We start from the raw sequence: 23,222 nt of genomic DNA on the forward strand, positions 1-23,222 counted from the left end.
CATCAAAGCACATTGTGTATACAATGTGCTATATAAATACATTTGCTTTGCTTTCCTTTGATATCAACTCACATTTGAGGAATAACTTTCTCGCTCAGCAATATTCAAACATGTGAAACACATACCACAACCCAATCAGCAATCAAGATTTCTCTATGTAATGTATGACTTTCCTCCAGGTTATTTTAGTGCACATAGAAACTGTCTGTGTTGCATATTTTTACCACAAACAGCCCTCATGGTGCAGTGTATTTCCCGTAACTCAACAAAAGGAATGTTGTTCTTCTTGGTGCGCATGTGCACGTATTGCCTATCAAATGAAAAAGCAGGGCTACTGGTATTTCCATTTTCTTGTTGGACTTAGATACAGCCTCTACGTCTTAGAGCAAAGGAGAGTCCTCGTGGGTTTTGACCAAAGGGCCAGCTCGGATACGAAATCAGCAATTATTTGGCTAAGACCTGGTGCTGCACCTTCCATCATGAGTTATTCTATGCGAGAAGAGCTCACTTGTCCTATCTGCCTTCAGCTCTACTTGGACCCTGTGGTTCTCCCCTGCGGCCACAACTACTGTCAGGTCTGCATCTTGCAGACCATGCACAGGACCGATCAGGTTCTGCAATGCCCGGAGTGTCGCAAGGAATTTCAGGGAATTGATTCTCTACAGAAGAACTTCAAACTTGGGAGCATAATCAATGGCTATATCGCAACTTCCTCAGAGCATGACGATCAGCTGGAGAAACGTCAGAATTCACAGGACAAGTCTGCGGACGAGGCATCGCAGTCAGGGAATCTGTGTGAAAGCCACTGTTCTCCCTTTGTGTACTTTTGCTCCACCGACATGAGCTTGCTGTGCTCCAAGTGTTTCATGGAGGGCCAACACCAGAACCATGAGGTTCTCACCTTCACCGTTGCTGAGGGGGAGATGAGACATGCCCTGGAGGTCCGCAACAAGGTAGGGCCTTTGGATTCCCGTCCAAATTGTTTCATTTCTGAATGCATTTATCAAAAATAATAAAAAATTTTTTTTCATTGAGCTAAAGTTTTTTTTTTTTAAGATGCACATCAAAAACAAATGTTACAACTTAAAAGGTTTTGTCACCAGATAAGTAACAATGACTCTGACAACAAATAAAAATCCAGGAGACCTGTCACAGTAATTGTTAGTTCATTAGTATGTTAATTCATTAATAGTAATAGTTATCATATGAGTTTTCTCCGGGTCCTCAGGCTTTCTCCTACATTCCACAAGTGCATGATTGATAGATAGACAGATAAACACTACACTTGGGTAACGTAGCAGGTATTGTAATAACAATGTTATTTTGTAATTTCTGTGTGATACAATAGAACTATAAGTACATTATTTGTAAACGGGCAAATATAGAGCTAGGTAACTAAGGAGATAAACAGATAATACTTTTGAATTACAAACACAATCTCTAACATTAGAAGGGATTTGTATGTTTGGAAAACTTCAGAGTCACTTGTGAATTTGAGTGAATACTGGTACTTTTCTGGGACTGTTACGTGACCAGTACAACAATGGAAGGAATGCATGAGGGACGAGTGACGTGACATTTGTTTTTGGCCTCTCTCTGTGAAATGTGACTTGACATGGATTAAATGTGCACGCACAGGTGGTTTCCAACAGGCTGCAGATGACTGACTTCCTGGTAGAGAAGGTAAAGGAGCAGCAGGGACTCTCTGAAGCTATTGGCGACAAACTGGTTAACAAGGCCATCACGACAGTGGAAGTCATGGCTGGACTGGTGGACGGGTAATGTAGTGGACAAAAACCAAAAAGAAACACACAGACATTGAGGTTTTGTTGTACCGAGGGAACAAAAACGAGCCGTACACACTTGGAACAAAGTCACATTATTTATAGGAAATTACATCCATCCATTTTCTTTGCCGTCTATCTTCACGAGGGTCACGGGAGTGCTGGAGCCTATCCCAGCTGTCAACGGGCAGGAGCCAGGGTACACCCTGAACAGGATGCCAGCCAATCCCAGGGCACATCGAGACAAACAGCCGCACTCACAGTCAAACCTAGGGGCAATTTAGAGCGTCCAATTAATGTTGCATGTTTTTGAGATGTGGGAGGAAATCGGAGTGCCTGGAGAAAACCCACGCAGGGACAGGGAGAACATGCAAACTCTACAAAGGCGGGGCCGGGATCGAACCGGGGAACTCAGAACTGTGAGGCCAATGCTTTACCCGCTTTTCACCGTGCCGCCTCGGAAATTACAATAAAACAAAAAACTGTTGAGTCTGATGGGGTCATTAGGCACAACGCACCTGATGATCATCTCACGGCACGCAATAACGTGCAGCAGGACAGATGTTGCTGCGTTACAAGCAAGATTGTCATGCCACCGACTCAAACTGTCACAGGTATCTGTCAAATAGTTTTTAGGTTTGTTGTAGTAAATAGTGTGATATGTTTATTATTCATCACCAAGTCATATGACCATGAACATTGATGCTTTTGTAATTTATTTAATGTGTTTAAAATAATAACGATCGGTTTTGACTCATGCTTTACAAAAACTCACCATAACTAACCCTAACTTAATACTGTATAGGAAAGTCTGTGACCTTGTCAAATGAATGTAACCAGACTACTGATTAACTCAAGTACATTTGTCGATGTCCATAAACTTATTTGTAAACTTGAAGCACTTTTATTAAACTGCGCTTGACACTTGTGGATTATTGCAAAATATCACAATGATATTAATTACAAATCAGGGTTGTATGGTTTCCTTTTAAACCTATAACATTTTGAAGTTTAAGTTAATAAGCCTTTCTTGCTTAAAAAAATAAGAAACGCAAATGGCCGACACATGAAACAATAGATGAAAAAAATAAGATACAAGACATGAATGCAAAATCTTGCCAAATTAATACATCTTATTTCAAGTGAATAAAATCATACTCTACTTTTTTTTCAAGACACTACTTTTTCTGTCCAGATTTCTTTGCAACTTTCAAGACTTGTTTCAAGACCACACAAAATCTCATTTTGAGAATCTTAGAAAAGTCAATCCATGCTTGTTCCATCTGCATTTTTTTCCTCACTTAGTTTACGGACAGATGTGTTGTTTTGATATTTGTTTTTGCATGTTTTGAGAAAGTAATCCCTTTGCCTCGACCCCTCCATTGTAAAACCAATTTTTTTTAGCTTGAGTTGAATTTTTCTTATGACGATGACATTTACAAAGCGTCATGTGTTATCAGAATAATAATTTTCACAAAGAAAGACCATAATTATTTTCACATTGTGCCTTCAAACTTGAAGAGCAAGACTAACAGGTGACTGTTACAGATAAAAATGTGGGCTTATCAGTCTGTTGTTGTCACATGTCGCTCATCCGGATTTTATTCTGCTAATACAATGTTTTTCAACTGTGACTCTTGTCAGCATTCAAGAAGTCCCTGCCACCAAGTCACAATGACATTATTTTATTCTGATGAATTATTATTATTATTAATCAACATAGAGACAAACAGTCACACTCACAATCACACCTATGGGCAATTTAGAGTTTCCAATTAATGTTGCATGATTTTGGGATGTGGGAAGAAACTGCACGGAGAAAACGCAAGCAGGCACGGGGGAGAACATGCGAACTCTACACAGGCGGGGCCGGGATTGAACCCGGGTCCTCATAACTGTGAGGCCAATGCTTTATCAACTGATCCTCCAGGGATGTGAGGGTGCTGGAGCCTATCCCAGCTGACTCTGGGCGAGAGGCTGAGTACCACCTGAACTAGTCGCAGGGCACATATCAACAGCCATTCCCACTCACATGCACACCTACTCAAAATTTAGAGACAATTAACCTACAATCCACATTTTTGGGAGGTCTGAGGAGACCCGAGTACCTGGAGAAATTCCACACAGCCACGGGGAGAACAGCCCTCATACTTGGTTGATGTGTTTGCAATCCTGTCAAATGACTGTACTATTCAGGTATTCAGTCACCTTTTCCTTGGTTGGCACTCAATTTCTCCTTATCTGGGTGTTGTGTTCAGGTACCGTGAGAGATTGCATAAGCTCCTGGAAGAGGAGCAAAGCCACCGTAGAAACAGCTGGCAGTTGGGTGTAGGCGCACTAGAGGAGCAACAGCAGCTGCTAGTGGAGGCCCAGCAAAGTGCAACCGAGGCCCTAAACTTGACAGACTCATGCAGCTTCATAAACCGGTAGGCTATTATTTTGAAATGTTTGTAACTGTGCGTATTCATTGCTACATTCACCAAAACAAGTCTTGCCAGATGTCTGCATGACGAACACGGGGTTTAGGCACAACAGCATATTTGTTTTGGAAAAAATACATTTGGTTGTTAAATGCTCAACAGAGGATTTGATGAAACAAAAAATAAGTAATGAGCATTTTTTTCCCCACCCATTGTCTGCAGGTTTAAGTTGATCGAAGAGAAGGTGAGGAAGGCTGCCACAGTCACCATTCCCTGCAACATTCCCGCAACAGCTCCCCTCAACACCAAGCAACTGCAGGAAGGCCTCAGATCCGAGGCCTTCCGAGCCGAAATGAACCGCCTCGCTGAGTTCCTCTGCATCCTCTTCAATCCCCTGGAGCTCACCTTCAACTCATGCACAGCCCACCCCAACCTGCAACTCAGCACCGACCTGCGCACTGCCAAGTACAGCGCTAGCAAGCAGCCGTACGTCGATCACAGGGACCGCTTCACCAGTGCCCCGCAGGTCATGTGCAGCCAGGGCTTTTCCAATGGCGAGCATGTGTGGGTGGTGGAAGTGGGCCCCGATAGCATGTGGTCGCTGGGGGTGTGTTACAAAAGCATCCCCCGCCGTGGCGACCACAGCCGACTGGGTCACAATTCAGTGTCCTGGCGACTCCAGTGGAAAAGCGGCAAACTGACAGTGTGTAAGGCTTCGTCCAACGTGGTCCTGCGTGAAATGAGCCAGCAACCGCTGAAGATCGAGGTGGCCCTGGACTATGAGGGCGGCACCTTGATGTTCCACAGCATTAAAGGCCAAAGGGAGCATCTTTACACATTCAAGACTGAGTTTAAAGAGATGGTTTACCCAGCTTTCAGCATCCACTCCAACACGCCAGACTCATGGATCACACTCCAGTGTGGCTTGTGAGCATATTGGATTTGGCATTGATAAGCCCTTGGACAGAACAAATGTACTTGGTCCATTTAGTGAAATTACACCCATATAAACAATACAGTACTTGGATTGTGAATTATATATTAGCTAATTTGACTCTATACTGCAGCAACTGTATGTTGCACAGCAGTGAAAGAAATAAAATGATTTTCAACCTTAGTATAACACCATCACTCAAACCAAACATTCTAATCAGATAGTAGTTTGTTTACATAGGCATTATTCAGTAACATTAGTGACTGTTTAGTTATTTTGATTAATGCCGATGCATATTTTTTTATGTAGTGTAAGTTGTTGATTGATACCACACGGGAAATCAGTGAGCAGTTAATTTCCTTTATTTTTTTTCTTTTACATTGAAGTGTGAATGTGAATTGTGATTTCTTTTGTATAGAAATAAATTATTGTGATGATATTTGCACGTTTAGTATCATTACTACTGACAACAAAACAAGGGCATGTACTCTCCTACAATAATTACATCACAATTAATTACTGTGGTTATGTGAGTGTGATTTGTCATGGCATTTTCATGGTTGTTACTATGACTTTAAGAGGAGCTTTAAGGTGGAGCCAAGGCTGCCATGTTGGATTGTACAAATGATTGGCTACATATTTTTATTTCTTTTTAGCTACACTAAAACTGAAATTCAGTTACATTTGAATACGTATTCATACATATTTTTCTCTATTCTATCGTTATACGTCTTACTTTTTCGTGCGTGTATAAACTTGTAAAACGGGTAGGAAAGGGGGATCTGGCAACCCGATCCCATCTGTCATTGGGCAGTACGAGTTCATGAGATTCGAGTTTGAAAGGAAAGAAGCTGTAACTGTACATAATAAATATAGAGTACGTACAAACGCAATTTGCGACATGGGCTCGGGGGAAAGTAGGACGAGGAAAGTGTCTTTTGGTGTGGACGACGAGGACAGAGTCAGGATTCTTCGCGGAGTCAAGGTAATGCTAATTAAGCTAGTGTTTGTTTGTTGCTAGGCTATGCTAGCAATATATACGAGTCGACCAGTTGATAGAGTACACTTGATTACTCGTGCAATCGCGCAAATGGACAGTTGCTGAAGTGGAATGGAATGAAATGAAATCCAACTAACGATGGTGTTGATGTCTGGAGGATGCTATGTGGACGTTAGACAAGTCGCATCTTTACGTACCCCATCAGAAGCGAGAGCTCCCTTGGAAAAAGTAGCAAGTTAAAAGTATTGCCATTTCTTTCATTTTATTTAAAAAAAATTAGATCATACCGTTATTAACAGGTGAGACGTTTATTTCATTGTAGAGTGTATATGCTCTCCTGATTAATTCATCTTAGTTTTCGCCCACGATGCCCCTCCAGAACGTTGCAACATATTTTTGTACTTGAGTTTTACTTTGAAATTAAACACCCATTCCATTTTGGTACAGGTGCTCATAAACACGCACGGACAAAGTAGTACTTCGGTGAGACACTGAAGAACATTTGCTCTTGGAACATTTTCTTTGTAGCATTTACAAAAGGACAGTGTTCATTGTACAATGGAACCTCTAAATCTGGAAAAACATTTATTCAGTTCAAACTGATTTGTTGTGATAGAAATTAATTTGAGAATGAAACTGTGATCATCGATAAACACTGTACAGGTAGTGTTTTAAATTGTTACACCAATTAACTGTCCTATCTGCCAAAAATAAGTGAAATATTTATAAATGCATGTTGCTAATTGCAAAAATCATTTTGCTCTTTGAGCTGAGCGATTTATTTATTTTTTTAAATTTTTTAAATCAAACTTGTTTTCCACTGGTCTAGCTTTCAGAAGATGTTCTCCAGAGGATGAGGGGTGTGGCCAACATTCCTCCACAGTGTACACAGAGAGAGACAGGTAATCTAGGACTTCACTGTGGCCCTGGGTGTTGTGTAAACAAACATTTTCACCGTTTGATAATTTAAAAATGAGTGGTTTCATTGCATGGCTCTCCCGGTCCATACATCTGCTGTAAGATAATGCTGCACCACCGCTCTCACCGTCTTTCCCCGTGTTGAGTTGAACAGGTGAGGCAAGGTCACCACGGAAAAATATTTGCAGCTTGGGAGGTACATACATCGGGTGAAAAGTTTCCAACTTATCCGTAATAACTGTTTTATATTACTGGTGTATCTTTGAAAAGTGTGATTGACCTTGACCGTGTGATTGCCTTCCACACTGACTGTCCTTTTGTAAATTAGTACCTCTTTGGCTATAGCCATATTGTTTAGTGCAAGTAGGATGTGTCAGCAGGGGGCATGCTTTGAATTACGGAAACCACACACAAAAAAAATCAATAAGATATGCTCTAGTGAAGGTGATGCTGATCTGTGGATCCTGTCAATAACAAGATTGTTGTGCTGAAAGAGTAATACAAATACAGGGATGATAATTTTCTGTGGATTTGCGGAATTCTGAGTTTTTTCAGCTGAAAATGTCATAGTCGTGAAACGTGTAGATTCGTTGTGAATATTTTTTTACGGCTTGACGCAGGGCGAGGCTGTTATCAAGACCGGGTGCTAGCATCTGTTGGAAACGTTCATCGTGAAATTAGTCACAGCCGTGATGGCGGAAAATGGCATTGGTACCTGTGTACGGCATTGCTATCTGTTTGCATTAAATTTGGTGTTTTTAATAACAACATTCCGCAGTATTTTCACTCTGATTTTAATATTTTTTGGAGAAGCGTTCTGTTTGCTACGGCATAAATCTAATTTACATAAATACGGATATGTTATCGAGCGGTCTGCACGTTTTCCAGTATGGCAAAAGGTAAGTTGGACGTAAATTTCCCAAATATTATATAATGGACAACTGTTAATACAATTAGGCCTATCTGTAGCACTGGCCCTGTAGATCACGCATTTTATTACTCACTTTTCTCTTTCTCTCTCTCTCTCTCTCTCAACAAATTACTTAATTACTTGTGTACTTATTTTCTTAAGTATAACTAAGTGCAGTAGCCTATTTGATATAAATTTCACTCAGTCTACATTTTTATGTCTGAATTTTGGCAAAATTATTTTGTTTGGACTCATATTTTAAGTTTTCAAAATATTATGATTGCCTTGTATTTACACTGTTAGAAGTTACCAGAGGTCACCATTTAATAGTGTTTTTTATAAAAAAAATATTTTTGAACCCTCCCAAGGCAGACGTTTTCAGTGTTTTTCCAAATTGGTCATTCTCATGCCTGCAAATAGAAGGTAGCAATTATTTCTCATTGTGATTTCATAAAATTTTTCACTGTAATTTTTAATTATTAGAAATTGGGCTAATGGAAATCATGCAAGTGTACAATATGCATTCATTTGTTGTCAGAGAATGTTATGAAAGTTATGTTTCACCTTCAATAGTGGCAAATAATTTAAATGAGTAGGAAACTGCAACCACAAAATAATGGAGGAACACAGTATGCTATTGAAAAATCATATTCCTTTGTTTGCATTTTTTTTATAACATTGTGTATTCTGAATGATGCCATTAGTAAATAATTTATTTCACAAAAAGTTTTTTCAGCCATCAACCTTTGATTTGCTATCAACTTGTCTCTTTCTTCAGGTGCCTTTTTAAGTGCCAACTCCAGCAGCCGACCCCAACAGAACCCACAGCACCAGACCCAGTCAAGCACCCAGCTCAACAGGAACAAAACAACTACTAAAGTTACGGAAGATGCGCAGAAGTTGGTGTCAATTCTAATCCTTTATTTTGTACAGTTGTTTTTGTCAGCTCCTAATTTCAGGTTGATGCCATTTTGTGGCTGGCGTATCTGTTTTTCCACATCACATCATCACATTTATTTTACTTTAAGAGGAAGGAACCAATTTTGTGACTGTAAAAAGAAAAGCACTATATGCATTCCAATTACTAATGGGTCTCAGCTCACTCATCACAAAAAGCCATAAATTAGTATATTTTGTTTTTGCTTCTTGAAAATTCTAGTTATGTTCTTAAATCAAGAGAGCTAAATAAAAGTCTCTTGTATATTAGAAGAATCACTCCTTGACATCACCATGGAAAAAAACGAATTGTTGCTATTTTAATTTTCTCCTGATGCACTAGGGTGGCTCTGTTTGGAGAAAAAAAACGTTATCTTTACTTGGTGATAAAAGTACATAATTTTTCATATTTTTTTTTTTGAGGGGGGGTCTTTAAAATACTGTCACATACACAATCTGCCATGTGATCTATGCTGCCCTCTTGAGGAAGCTAATGTTGGAGGCATTGTATTTTGCACTCAGACCTTATAAGGGGCCTGTAGGCAACGAAAGGATGATTATGCATGTGTGTGTTTTCGAGGACTGGTGATTGCCAGCACAGCATACTGAGGGAGGAGTTGGACCAGGAAAGAGAGGCAGAGAAAGGGAAGGAGGAGATGATTAAGGCATTGAGTCGGGACAGACAACAGGCACGCCAGAAGGCTGAGGAGGCCAAACAGTTGGTATGTAAGCATGCACACATGCACAGTTATTTTATGATTGCAGCCCAAACCGAAGTCATTAAAATGTAACCCTTATTGGAATTGAGGCAAAAAATGTGTTGCATTATTTTTGGTCCACGTAAAACCACCAAGGCTCGCTATAGACCAAAGAATAGTCACCTGTTTAGAAATAAGTCTGATGTTGAAAAAAAAAAGGGGGGGGAGGGGGAGTCATTGATGGTGTAGGTCTACATTGCAATTCAGCGCTTTGATTTTGGACAAAACAGCTTGGCCATTAAAAAAAAAAAAAAAAAAAAAAAAAAAAAAAGTCAATCCAAGCAACCACAAGGGCTATTCTGACAACTCTATCATCATCATCAAGATTCATGGTAAACTAAATTTCTCTTGGTAATTGAACTAAAGAAGTGAAACTCCTCTATTACTGTTGAGCCACACCATACAGACTGAGATACTTCAAAATTCTTTCATATAATCTTAACTGTCGCTTCAAATTCACCATGTCAAGAAATTAGAACATTCTTCCAGAAGAAACGACTTCATACATTGTTTCATTATGATTTTATTTAAAAGAAATGTTCTATGTTAAAAGTGTGTTACTAAAATTGCTGATGTAAATACTATGGTGACTGTGGAGTCTTTGATGCCCTCAGTCCAATAAAATTATGGAAATTGAGTTTTGGTTTTGGAAAGCTACAGCCATCTTTGCAATTTCCTATGAGGTTCTGATTAACACCTTGAAATTATGTTCATGCAGTTTAGTTTGTATTTATTGATTACTGGTAGATGTGTATAAATTTGTATTTTCCAATATTCTATTTATTCATCTTGATGCCATGTAGCTCTGATGTGGTCCTTTCTTTCGAATACCATTTTTGGGAGCTTTTTACACTCTCCCAAGGTGAGGCTCTGGATTACATTTGTAATTCCGTTTAAATCCCTTTTCTACCTCCTCTTACACTCTTTTCATCATTTCCACGCATCTTGTCTCCTTCCTCGGCAACCTCCTTCAGAGTTTCCGCTCATTCCTTGAATTTTGCTATAGTTGACTCCCACCTTACCCTTTTACTATATCGCTTCCAGTCTTTTAACCCTTTCAATCCCTCCTGCCCCCGAGCCTGCATTATCAGTGCTAGTGCAAGTGGTAAATTGCACCTCAAGAGTTTCCCGGAGTTAGAGGTAGTACTGGTTGGCGGTGGATTGGTTGAAAGGAGAAACGAGAGCTTGTTTTACACGCCAGCTGTGGCCCATTTCATGTGTCTCGTCTCTTGCACCTGCTTCCCTGACTTTGATAAGGCATGCTGTAGTGGCTGCCTTATCTTCACTCCAGCATTCTCCCGTTGTTAATAGAAAGTCACTAGAGGGACATAGTAAGCACAACAACTGCCGCAACAAGACTGGACATGCTAATGCCAAAGGCGCCTTGTAATTACTCTCTCCTGTGCTATGAATACTTATATGCACATGCAATTCAAGTGCATGCCAGGTTTGCGCTCATTCACTTGGAACTCAAATTAGATTATTTTCCTATTATCGCGTCAAGAGAACATAGTGGCTCAGCATTCACACGCTGTGAATGCTCAAGCAGGTAAAGGTGCATTGCTTTTACCTATTTAATTGCTTTTTTTTTTTTTTTGCTTATTTTGACGTAATGGTCAGTTATGAACACAGCGACAAGCATATTTGTTCAATAATATTTAGGACAGGAGTATATATCTTGTGTTTCAAAAATGCTTTTTAGTTCATCACAAGATTGGCTGTCAGGTGATGGAATTAAAGATTAATTCCAGTTCTTTCATGTCCTGGCGATTGTTTTAAATTTGTTTTTTTTTTATATATTCATATCAAAACTATGTAATGAGCTAGTATATTTTGGTTTCAATTCTGAAGTAATAATTGATGAATGAGCAATTGATATTTGAAGGTCAACTGACATGTAAAGCATAATTTTTAGTATGGTTTTTAATAAAAAAAAAAGGCAGCCGCAATGGACTCATCCATTTTTTCATGATGTCGTATATGGATTTTTGCATCTCCCACCATGCAAATCCTCTTGAGGCATTTGTGTTGGAGAAGAACCAGGAAGTGACGTTTTATTGCAGTAGCAAGGTCGAGTGTTCATATTGGTTTATAGGTATTGTACCGGCGAAAAATTACTTGTTTTTTTTCATCATGTAATCCAAAATGCCGGCTCGTCGTCTTGCTGGATTTTCCTCGAACACTCGGGAGGATGGATTCACTCTTAACACTTTTCCAAAACACCCACTATGTCGTGAAAAATGGATTTCACAGGTGCAAAGGACGAGAGCTTTGTGGGTTGTAGATGACAGGTAGGTGTGTATAGAGCTGTTAAAAAAATAATAGTTGGGGGATACTAATTTGTTTCACAGTTTATAGCATATGTTACGTGTGAATTTACAATAAATCCGCTTGGTCAAACTGGCAAAATATAACAAAGCCCTTGTATTGCGTTTAAGACAATTTAATCACACACAATACAATATAATACAACACAAAACAATAAGATAGAACTACAAAGACAGTTTAGTAGCATGTAACGCGAGCTAACTAGACGTATATTCACCTAACTCAAACAACTTCTCCTAAAGGAGCAATAATAATAAGCTCAGTCTACGTCCGACAACGTGATCCTTCTCTCAAGAGTTAGGAAATTGAACAATTATAGGCCCGTCATTTTTCCGTCTGTCGGGGAGTCTCTTGTTAGTTAGAAGTGATCCGCATATCATCTAAATAGGGCTCGAAAGGATAGAGTAATATTGCCCCAGTCACTTCACTCGATTGTGAGATGTTTTCCTCTTCAAAATGAGCTTCAGTCTCAGAAGGGGCATCAGAAAAATCTGAAAATCACTCTTGTTCATCTGCCATAGCAGGTGGCAGAGCGTCTTCTCAATGGCGTCTGTCCCAGTGTGACATCTGCAAATGACGTTGCAGGCAAAATGGCCGCCACTGGGATGTTGGGTGAGACTTGCGCAACTTTGCAAATTAATGACATACTCTCCGCTCATTTTTTTCCGTTTAGACATTGAAGTGAATAATATGTAGTTTTCATAACAATATCTATTTTGAAATATATTATTGGCTGTCAGTTGACCTTTAAGAATTCTATCAATTCTGTGGGGTTCATTGTAGATTGTCATTACATTGTCAAACCTATCCCTGCATTTCGCTGGAATTGGGTTGAAGCCTCTCATTGCTTCACTTTACAGGAAACTACAAAAACACCACGTTTGTTGAGCCGTTAATATTACATTGTCAAAAAGATCATTGTCCCGTTTTCAACACTTTACAAATTGACACATGGGCACTGACCAATAGTATTGATTTGTGAATAAAAGATTAAAATTACCAAATTTTGTCATTGGAGGCTTTGGTCGATGCCAGCTGTTAAAAATTCATGCAATTATGCTGACAAATTTAAGTACGCAAAATTCCTGCCTCACCAAAATGAAATAGGCTCCTACGTTTTCCATGCCCCACTTAGAATTTCTGCTCACCTTGAAGAAAAAAAAAATATGTTGGCATATGTCACTCCTGCATCTTTTTGTTCTGATTTACAAAGAAGAAATGAGAAGCAACACTTTTTAGAAAAATACATTTTAAACAAGTCACACGATGACTAACTTTTTGTTCACAATGGTATTTTAGGTAGGGAAATTATTAAATTATTAAATATTAAATTATTTGTTCTTAAGCACTATGACATGTCTCTTGTAATTTATCATGAACAGAATTCAAAATTGCAGGGATACTATTTGATTGCAAGTCCCAATGCCTGAAACTGTCAGCCACCTTGACAATAATATTTACAGCATTTGATTGGAAGTGTAGAGTTATTGTACCGCAGAATTTTAGTTCAACAGTTTCCTGTCTTAACGCTCAACACTTGTCGATTGTTATCCAGAAGAAAATATTTGCAAATGTTATACATTCATTTGCAGGATTTTAGCTGAAGCACATGCTTATTTGAACTGCATAGTTCGTCAATGTTTGCAATGCATCACCTTTTATGAATGTTTTTACTTTGAATATAAAATTCCATTAAAAAAAGAACAACAGTTGCATTACAATTAACGCGATGGAAGTACAGTTCAAATAATGAATATGGGGTTTCTCGATCTGAACCTTGAGATTGGAAATTGGTTCAGTGTCAGCAAGAAAAAGGGATGGGCTCGGACTGGATCCAAGGTATCCGATTTTACTGCTGTTATACAAACAGTCCATTCCACTTTTATCCAGCAGCGGAGGGTTGGCGTTTGGAGTGCACATGATCACAAAACCAGATTCTAATATAGTAGCAATGAGTAAGAGTGAATGTTGCTTGCTTAAAGCCGTTTATTGACAAACCAGTTGATGTTTCAATAGACAAGACATAACAAAATTACACTTTTGGAATGTTCCAATACTTGAAAGACTATTTCTTTCTTTGTTTTTTTTATCACAAAAATCGCTATCTCAAAGCTAACACAATGAATAAAAAAAGGCATTGATGAGCTACCTAAAATTAGCAATGAACTTGGGCCACTTACAGATCTTAATGTGTTGGTACACGAATGCTGAATAAACGCATACAAACGGGTAATATAACAGTACTCTGTTGTATATTCTTGAAGCTCTGTGAAAAATGAGCTATACTAACCAGAAATGGGTCGAGCAGCCAAATAGTGCACTCAAGTAAGAATACAGTTACTTTAGAAAAATTGGACTTGAGTAAATGTAAAAAGTAGGCCTCTAAATATTTACTGAAATCTCTGTATTGGCAGTCTCAATTTAAGACTATGCCGCATGAGAAAACATTTTTTTGGCGTATGTAAACATTCGCGTGCCTCTCTTTATTTTCCCCCAAAATCTGTCACTATGATTTTTGCACAAAGGGTTAAATTGGAGACAAATGGCACTAGTGATCATGTTGGATTGGCCGCATTGGCGGCCTATTTTGTATTCTAAAATTTGATTGGCCACACAATAATGGATAAATAAAAGTAGCAAGCAGCATTTCCATTATTAATAAAAGTACTAATTCTTATTCCCATACTCAAGTAAAACTAAAAAGTATTGTTCATTGAAACTACTCTCATAAGCACAATCAGTCCAAAAAGTTACTTGAGTAAATGTAATGCAAAACATTACTACCCACCTCTGATAATGTTTAATTGTGACTTGTTCTACTTTCTTTTTTTTTATTGGAAGTTTCTATCTCATTGCGTGAACCACATTGCCCCCAGAGGTGAAGATGTGCACAGCAGTTACTTAAAGTAATCCCCTGGCTAATAATAAATGGGTTAGGTTTTCCTCAGCCAACTTTTGCCGGTTCTTGGTCTCCTTTTGAATAATATCTTTTTTTTTTTTTTAAACAATCCATGCTACATAATTAATAAAATATATCTGATTATTGCTGAAATCAGATCCAACCGATATTGGTGTCTGCCAAAATCCAAAGCCCCAATATTTGGATCAGATCATAAGTGACAAAGTTGGATCGGGATTTATGCTGTGTCTCACCTTCGGAATGGAAAACAAAGCGACCAAAATTGAAGTAATTATTTTAGAATATGAATGATTATCAACTCCACCTAACATTGTTCTTTGACAGCAGGCTAGATGCATGCATGTTTTAGGATGAGATCATATTTGTTGTTAAACTGGTCAACAAAATTAATCACTGTTTTTGATGGTGAACTGTTGGACTTGCCACTTCCTTGTAGATGACACCAGATGGCAACAAAACCATCCTGGACAGATTAAAAGTCTTGCAGCGAAAGCTTTACTTAAGGTTCCACAGTAGTTCATAATGTTGCTTCATGGTAAAAAAGGTTCATGGTGTTGAGTTTGTATTTTCACATTAGGCTTATGTGGGCTCTCTCTAGATATTTCTCCCACAGTTAAAAAAAAAAAACAAAAAAAAACTTGCATGTTTACTTTATTTGTCTGTCGGACTGAATGGTTAATAGTTTATATGCCAGCCCTTCGACTGTCTTCAACCATCTGACAATAATTCTTGCACATTGTCAATGGGGAGAGACCCCCCCACACACAAATGACCCTGAGCAGGATGAGCCAAATGGATTTATGCATGGGTGTATGAATGGATGTCTTCTGCTCCTGCTTCATCTTGTTTGACATGCAGAATATTAAATCAAATTGCCAAGTGTGAAATTCTCTTTTGGACAGCCACGGACAAATGTTTTCTTATCCCTGTTATAATCCAATCTACCTAATCTCTCTAACGACAATGACCCTGGTTATAATTTTTGCTTTCGTGCAAGGTTCAGAGTGACACAATGACGTTGAACACTCGCTTCTAATGTACTAATCAATGCAATCATCACTGAAATAACTCATAACTGATAATAGTTGTATATAGATCTTCAGATTGTCTAATCTTATTCCAGTTACTATTTTTGTTCACTGGAGAAATGTTGAGTAGTGTTCGCCCTGGGATGCTCCTTGCTGTATAAAATACCACTACCACAGTTAACTTCAGCTCTACAGATGCCACCTCTGGTGTGCAGGCAATGTTTGTTGAGATAGTTACTTCTAACATCTCACAGCACATGTCAAACCAGAAACAGGAGCCATCTATTTTATTGAAGCGGCTGCATCTGGTGATGAATTGGAAGATGGTATCTCTTAGATCGATGTTTTAACGAATACGAAAGCTTAACTGTCTCTTGTCCATCAATCTGTTAGTGGAGCTGCACTAGTAAATTGATCCAGATGTTTTCTTTGATTGGACTCACCTACCTACCTTGTTTACACTTAATGACATGCCGTTAGCTGGAGATCCGGCAGCAGTGTCACATCTATCCGACTCGGGGAGTACATTCAGACTTTGGTAATGGGTGTGAAAGAAACAGCTGTGTACACGCTCTGAGAAAAGCGAGCGGATGCAGATGGGGGCGAGCTTCATTACCGTGGTACACATTAGCTGGTGAATGGCCCCATGTTTTATCATGTACTCCTCCGACTGCTTATTTACTCAGACATATTGCATCTCTATGATATTAGGCATTTGAAATGAGTGAAAACAACTTCAATGTGCATGTTCTTTTGCATTTCAATTGATTTTCCAATCTTCACGGAAGGGTTATCGGTGAATGAGTATATTTGTTCATGGTTTAAATTTAACATTTTATTTGGCACCTGAAGTATACGTTTTAATTCCATTTAGGTACAATCATCAAGGAAATAAAGTAGCTGGAAAGAGCAGATGGAAAGTTGGGAAAAACTGGTAAATGTGAGAGAAATTGGTAAAGTCTGAAGCACTGGGAAAAAATGAGAGTGCAGGGGAGATAACAGAGGCTATAGTGTAGGGGGAAACTGTGAACAAAGAAGCAGACAGGAGAGGAAGAGGCTGAGGTGCTGATAAGACAACACCTGTATCGGTAATTGTAATCTGCAGGAACTGTTATGGTTCTACATGTTAAGATATTAAGCTTGCAGTGTTTGTGTGTATTCAGATTGCAGTTCTATAACATGCATCATGCGTACACCATATAAGTGAAGCTCTTACTAGGTTAGCGTTTGTCTTGTTACACTAATTGATCAATGCTGCTTACAAAGAGAGCAAACTCTGAATTTTAAGACTTCTGTTTGATATCCACATGTTATAGTTATTGTCTTTCACAAGATATCCACAGTCATAGAAAGTTTTAATTAAATTTTCTCCCCAAATTAAAGACCTACTGTAATTTCTCATAAATAATGCATCAATTTTTCCCTAAATATTTTCAGAGTTAATAGAACACATGATATTTAGGTATGAATGAAACATTATATATATAAATATATATATATATATATATATATATAGCTTGCATTTTCCATCGTTAGCGTAGCATGTTTGTTGCTACTTTTCCAAAGATCAGAAACTTCTCCCCGTGAGTTTGTTTTAACTTAAACTAAGACCAAAAAAAAAAAAATGTTGACTACAACGGCTAGCTGTGCAGCTGCTTTTAAAAGAAATGTCATTACTCGTGCCGATGATGCTGCCAACCCGGACGTGGCGTGGCAGTCCGAAACAACAATAGGTCAATGACTTCAGGTTGGTATCAAAACAGCGTGAGCTCAAACTACGTAGTATGAGCATCATGGGCACATAAAAAAGAAAACGGGAGAGCGCACACAATTGAAATGCTTGCCTATTTTTAAATGTAATGCAGCCCTATGGGAGGGTTGCGTCAGGAAGGGCATCCGGCGTAAAAACTGTGCCAAACAAATATGAGCGTTCATCTAAAGAATCCTATACCGGATCGGTCGTGGCCGGGGTTAACAACGCCCGCCCCCGGCACTGCTAACCTGCAGGGCGTCGGTGGAAATTTAGCTACTGTGGGTCGAAGACAAAGAAGAGGAGGAAACCCGATCCAGCGTCAGAAGAAAAAGAGGAATACACAGAGCCTACAACTGAGTGTAGGGACTTTGAATGTTGGGACTATGACAGGAAAAGCTCAGGAGTTGGTTGACATGATGATTAGGAGAAAGGTTGATATTCTGTGCATCCAAGAGAGCAGGTGGAAAGGTAGTAAGGCTAGAAGTTTGGGAGCAGGGTTTAAATTATTCTACCACGGAGTAGATGGAAAGAGAAATGGAGTAGGGGTTATTTTAAAGGAAGAGCTGGCTAAGGATGTCTTGGAGGTGAAAAGAGTATCAGATCGAATGATGAGACTAAAATTTGAAATTGATGGTGTTATGTATAATGTGGTTAGCGGCTATGCCCCACAGGTAGGATGTGACCTAGAGTTGAAAGAGAAATTCTGGAAGGAACTAGATGAAGTAGTTCTGAGCATCCCAGACAGCGAGAGAGTTGTGATTGGTGCAGATTGTAATGGACATATTGGTAAAGGAAACAGGGGCGATGAAGAAGTGATGGGTAAGTACAGCATCCAGGAAAGGAACTTTGAGGGACAGATGGTGGTGGACTTTGCAAAAAGGATGGAGATGGCTGTAGTGAACACTTATTTCCAGAAGAGGGAGGAACATATAGTGATCTACAAGAGCGGAGGTAGAACCACGCAGGTAGATTATATTTTGTGCAGACGATGTAATCTGAAGGAGGTTACTGACTGTAAAGTAGTGGTAGGGGAGAGTGTAGCTCGACAGCATAGGATGGTAGTATGTAGGTTGACTCTGGTGGTGGGTAGGAACATTAAGAAGACAAAGGTAGAGCAGAGAACCATGTGGTGGAAGCTGAGAAAGGAAGAATGTTGCGCGGCCTTCCGGAAAGAGGTGAGACAGGCTCTCGATGGACAACCGAAGCTCCCGGAAGACTGGACGACGACAGCCAAGGTGATCAGAGGGACAGGCAGGAGAGTACTTGGTGTGTCATCTGGTAGGAAAGGGGAGAAGGAGACTTGGTGGTGGAACCCCAAAATACAGGGAGTCATACAAGGAAAGATATTAGCGAAAAAGAAGTGGGATACTGAGAGGACTGAGGAGAGGCGAAAGGAGTACGTCGAGATGCGACGTAGGGCAAAGGTATGTGGCAAAGGCTAAACAAGAGGCATATGAAGACATGCACACCAGGTTGGACACGAAAGAAGGAGAAAAGGATCTCTACAGGTTGGCCAGACAGAGGGATAGTGATGGGAAGGATGTGCGGCAGGTTAGGGTGATTAAGGATAGAGATGGTAATGTGTTGACTGGTGCCAGTAGTGTGCTAAATAGATGGAAAGAATACTATGTTATGATGTTGTATTACCAACAGTTACCTTGGAAACGGTGGTCCCACCTCTTTAAGGTCATTGACCAAGTCCTGTCGTGTCGTCCTGAGCTGATTCCTCACCTTTGTAAGGATCATTGAGACCCCACGAGGTGATATCTTGCAAGAGGCTCCACTCCGATTGAGATTGACCGTCATGTTTAGCTTCTCCATTTTCCAATGATTTCTCCAATGGTGGACTTTTTTTTTTTTTTTTTTTTTAAACAAAGCTGCTCGGCAATTTATTCTTAGCCCTTTCCAGCCGTGTGGAGTTGTTCAATTTTGTCTCTGTCTTTGTCTTAGGTGCCTTTGGTCTTGGCCATGTTACAGGTTTGAGTCTTACTGATTGTATGGCCTGGACAGGTGTCTTTATGCAGCTAACGACCTCACATAGGTGATTCTGATTCAGGATAATACATGGAGTGGAAGTGGACTTTTAATGGCGGACTCAGAGGTCTTTGAGGGTCAGAATTCTAGTTGATATACTGGTGTTCAAATACTTCTTTGCAGCTGTAACACACAACTAAATCGTTAAAAAAAAATCATACATTGTGATTTCTGGATTTATCTTTTTAGATTCTCTCTCACAGTGGACATGCACCTGCAATGAAAATTTCAGACCTCTCCATGATTTCTCAGTGGGAGAACTTGCAATATAGCAGGGTGTTGCTCCTCTCAATGCGGTGGAGCAGCGGCTCGACACTGAGCCCCTCCCAGATGACCGAGCTTCTCACCCTATCTCCACCCAGCAGACGAGACTCATTTCGGGCGCTTCTATCCGGAATCTTGTTCTTTCAGTCAGGACCCAGAGCTCGTGCCCATAGGTGAGGGTGGGAACGTAGATCGACTGGTAAATTGAGAGCTTTGCCTTTCGACTTAGCTCCTTCTTTACCACAACGGACCGATACAAAGTCCGCATCACTGCAGACGCTCATCTACCCCATACTCCTAAAGAACCCCCCACAGGACTCCCCGAGGGACACGGTCGAACGCCTTCTCCAAGTCCACAAAACACATGTAGACTGGTTGGGTGAACTTCCATGCACCCTTGAGGATCCTGCCAAGGGTGTAGAGCTAGACCACTGTTCCACGTCCAAGACGAAAACCGCATTTCACGTCCTGAATCTGAGATCAAATTTTCCGATGGAACACACCCTCCGGTCACCCTTCTTAAAAATTGGGACCACCACCCCAGTCTGTCAATCCAGAGGCACTGCCCCCGATGTCCACAAATCTTGCAGAGGCGTGTCAACCAGGACAGTCTAACAACATCCACCGCCTTTAGGAACTCCGGGTGAATCTCATCCACCCCCGGGGCCCTGCCACCGAGGAGCTTTTTAACCACCTCGGTTAACTCACCCCCAGAGATAGAAGAGCCTGCCTCAGACAACCCAGACTCAGCTTCCTCATGGGAAGGCATTTTGGGGGAATTGAGGAGGTCTTCGAAGTATTCTCCCCACCAACTCACAACATCCCGAGTTGAGGTCAGCAGCGCCCCATCCCCACTATACACAGTGTTGACGGTGCACTGCTTCCCCCTCCTGAGACGCCAGATGGTGGACCAGAATTTCCTCGAAGCTGTCCTGAAGTCGTTCTCCATGGCCTCACCGAACTTCTCCCATGCCTGGACTTTTGCCTCAGTGACCACCGAAGCTGCATTCCCCATGGCCAGCCGGTACCTCTCAGCTGCATCGGGAGTCCCATAGGCTAAAAATGCCTGATAGGACTCCTTCTTCAACTTGACAGCATCTGCAGCACTGTTGGTGTCCACCAACGTCTTCCTGGGTTGCCGCCATGATAGGCTCCGGTTGGCCGCCTCAGCAAAAGAGGCGTGGAACATCGTCTTCTCGGACTCAATGTCCCCAGCCTGCTCATGGATGTGAGCAAAGTTCTTTCGAAGGTGGGATGTATCATGTCTTCTAAAGTCAAAAGTCAAAGTCAAAAATTGTAACTTCTTTCAACAAACCTTGTGGAATTTCAGTGATCACCATTTGTCTTCTTCAGAGACGTTTGACAGCACTTGACATGTAAGGAGGCAGATTTGACAGCAAGGATGCGCAGAAAGCCCAGCGACAACAAAACTGCACAATATCTGAACAATGACTGATTTTTGTGTTTCTTTGTTTGTTTAATTATAGTTGTAAATTGTAAGATTATTTTGATCTCAAAATATTAAGATAATATATGTACTGTTTTTCATCACTCAAAATGAGTCACACTCTCCAAAACGCTGACACGCCTCACAGACGGCAGTTTAGTCCTGCGTAGAAATGAAAGTGAGTTCATACAACCCTGATTTGCAGACACTGTGTGTGTGTGGTGTGTGTGTGTGTGTGTGTGTGTGTGTTGTGTGTGTGTGTGTGTGTGTGTATGGAGATTCAGCAACAGGCAGAAGTCCCATTAACCAGGTAAAATAATTATTCAGGCAGTTATTTTGCAAATATTTTCATTGTTCAGTGAAATAGTACTCACCCCATTCTATTATAATACCCTTGGCAATAAGGATAAGGTGTCACTGCTGAGTTTTTAGTTGGTTTTTTAATTAACACTCCGGCATCACAGCAAACCCTCCAAAACAACCACAACGGGCTGCCTGGTTACAGTCACTCTCCCGCCTAGTCTACCTTAGAACACTCCCCCTGTGCTCTTAAAGGGGTACACTCATAGTTACAGATATTACAATATTTGTTAATTCACATCAAAGCTCCACTACATACTATGAAAGCAGAGAGGATGATGGCTCACGGCATTTTTTCTTTGCTGGATTGATAATTTAAGTTCATCTTTTTAATTCATCTGAAAGAGACCGATATATTATTTTGTAAGAGTTGAAAATGTGTTCATTTAATGAATAAAATGTAATTTTCTGAAACATAGATGGACTCAATTGATGTAATTAGTAATACATTATCCCCTAACGGGACAAATCAAATAGCCAAGATCTCAACAAAGTCGAGTGAAGCAATGCAATAGTTTAAAAGTCACATAAGAATATCCATTTATGGGGTACAAGAGCAAGTTTGCAAGTCTCAGAGTACAGGAAAAGCCAGTGACGGTCTCATGGACCATCCACACAACGCATGAACAATGAATACAGAATTTGTATTGTGATTTTAGTCAACAGAAATCTGAATATCCACTTCCTAATTGCCAATGGGTAGTGTGTATACCCTGTATGGCATTACCATCTGATAAAAGCAGCAGTCTGTCTGGCTGTTTCCCCGTTCTCCCCTACTCATTACTTACTCCGCTGGGTTTATTTACCACATAGCTTGCAGCAAGACAATAAATTAGCATTCAATAATAATTGGACTGTTAATTACGACCAGGCAGCTACAAAGAGAAGGAAGAAGGACAATCTGGGCCGATCATTTTTTTTTAACCATTATTTACAGTTCTTCTTTTTGCCATTCATAGTTTGACCCATTATAAAATGACTGTCCTCCCAGTTCCGTAATGCATTTTAAATATGAGTGCAAATGTTCTCAATAAAAAATCTGCGTAAAGCTTTCCTTCTCTTTATCACGGTTAGTACTCAGAACATCTGCGGTGCCTTAATAATTGTAAATTATTACCAAGAGTTAAATAATGGCGCCATAATCTCATTTTGCTTGTTTAAGTTTTAATGACAAAAATGGAGTGCTCTGGTAGCATGATGTAAAGGATCTGTATTTTAGCGCAAACTAAATGTGGCTAAAGATACTGTACAGCATTAACTTTGACATCGACAGATGACCCACAGTGTATAATAAAAAATAATAGTTAAAGATCCAAGCAGTGACAATTTTTGGCTTTTTCAGAAGTCCTCAAAATAATAGTGTCAGGGGAAAAACATCAACATTTTCAGGGGGCACTGTGGAGTGAGTGTTGGGGGATGATATTTGGG

At 40.0% G+C, this 23,222-nt stretch overlaps 2 protein-coding genes across 3 annotated transcripts in view; both read left to right on the forward strand.

The window, feature by feature from the left end:
* The first annotated feature begins 438 nt into the window (after positions 1-438).
* LOC133490824 (E3 ubiquitin-protein ligase TRIM39-like) lies at positions 439-5,484 on the forward strand. The gene is made up of 4 exons (XM_061801371.1): positions 439-953; positions 1,639-1,778; positions 4,043-4,210; positions 4,427-5,484. Exons 1-4 carry the CDS (start codon positions 480-482, stop codon positions 5,133-5,135), a joined length of 1,491 nt encoding a protein of 496 aa, XP_061657355.1. The 5' UTR covers positions 439-479; the 3' UTR covers positions 5,136-5,484.
* Positions 5,485-5,724: 240 nt separating this feature from the next.
* Positions 5,725-23,222, forward strand: part of chchd6a (coiled-coil-helix-coiled-coil-helix domain containing 6a) — a 57,679-nt gene continuing 40,181 nt past the window's right edge. For both annotated transcript variants that reach the window (XM_061810380.1, XM_061810389.1), the window contains exons 1-4: positions 5,725-6,123; positions 6,968-7,040; positions 8,745-8,865; positions 9,483-9,624. In XM_061810380.1, the coding sequence (XP_061666364.1) occupies positions 5,962-6,123; positions 6,968-7,040; positions 8,745-8,865; positions 9,483-9,624 (498 nt within the window). In that variant the 5' untranslated portion in view covers positions 5,725-5,961. The remainder of the gene's footprint in view (positions 6,124-6,967; positions 7,041-8,744; positions 8,866-9,482; positions 9,625-23,222) is intronic.

This window comes from Syngnathoides biaculeatus, chromosome 2, assembly GCF_019802595.1.
Source record: "Syngnathoides biaculeatus isolate LvHL_M chromosome 2, ASM1980259v1, whole genome shotgun sequence".
Taxonomy (NCBI): Eukaryota; Metazoa; Chordata; class Actinopteri; order Syngnathiformes; family Syngnathidae; genus Syngnathoides; species Syngnathoides biaculeatus.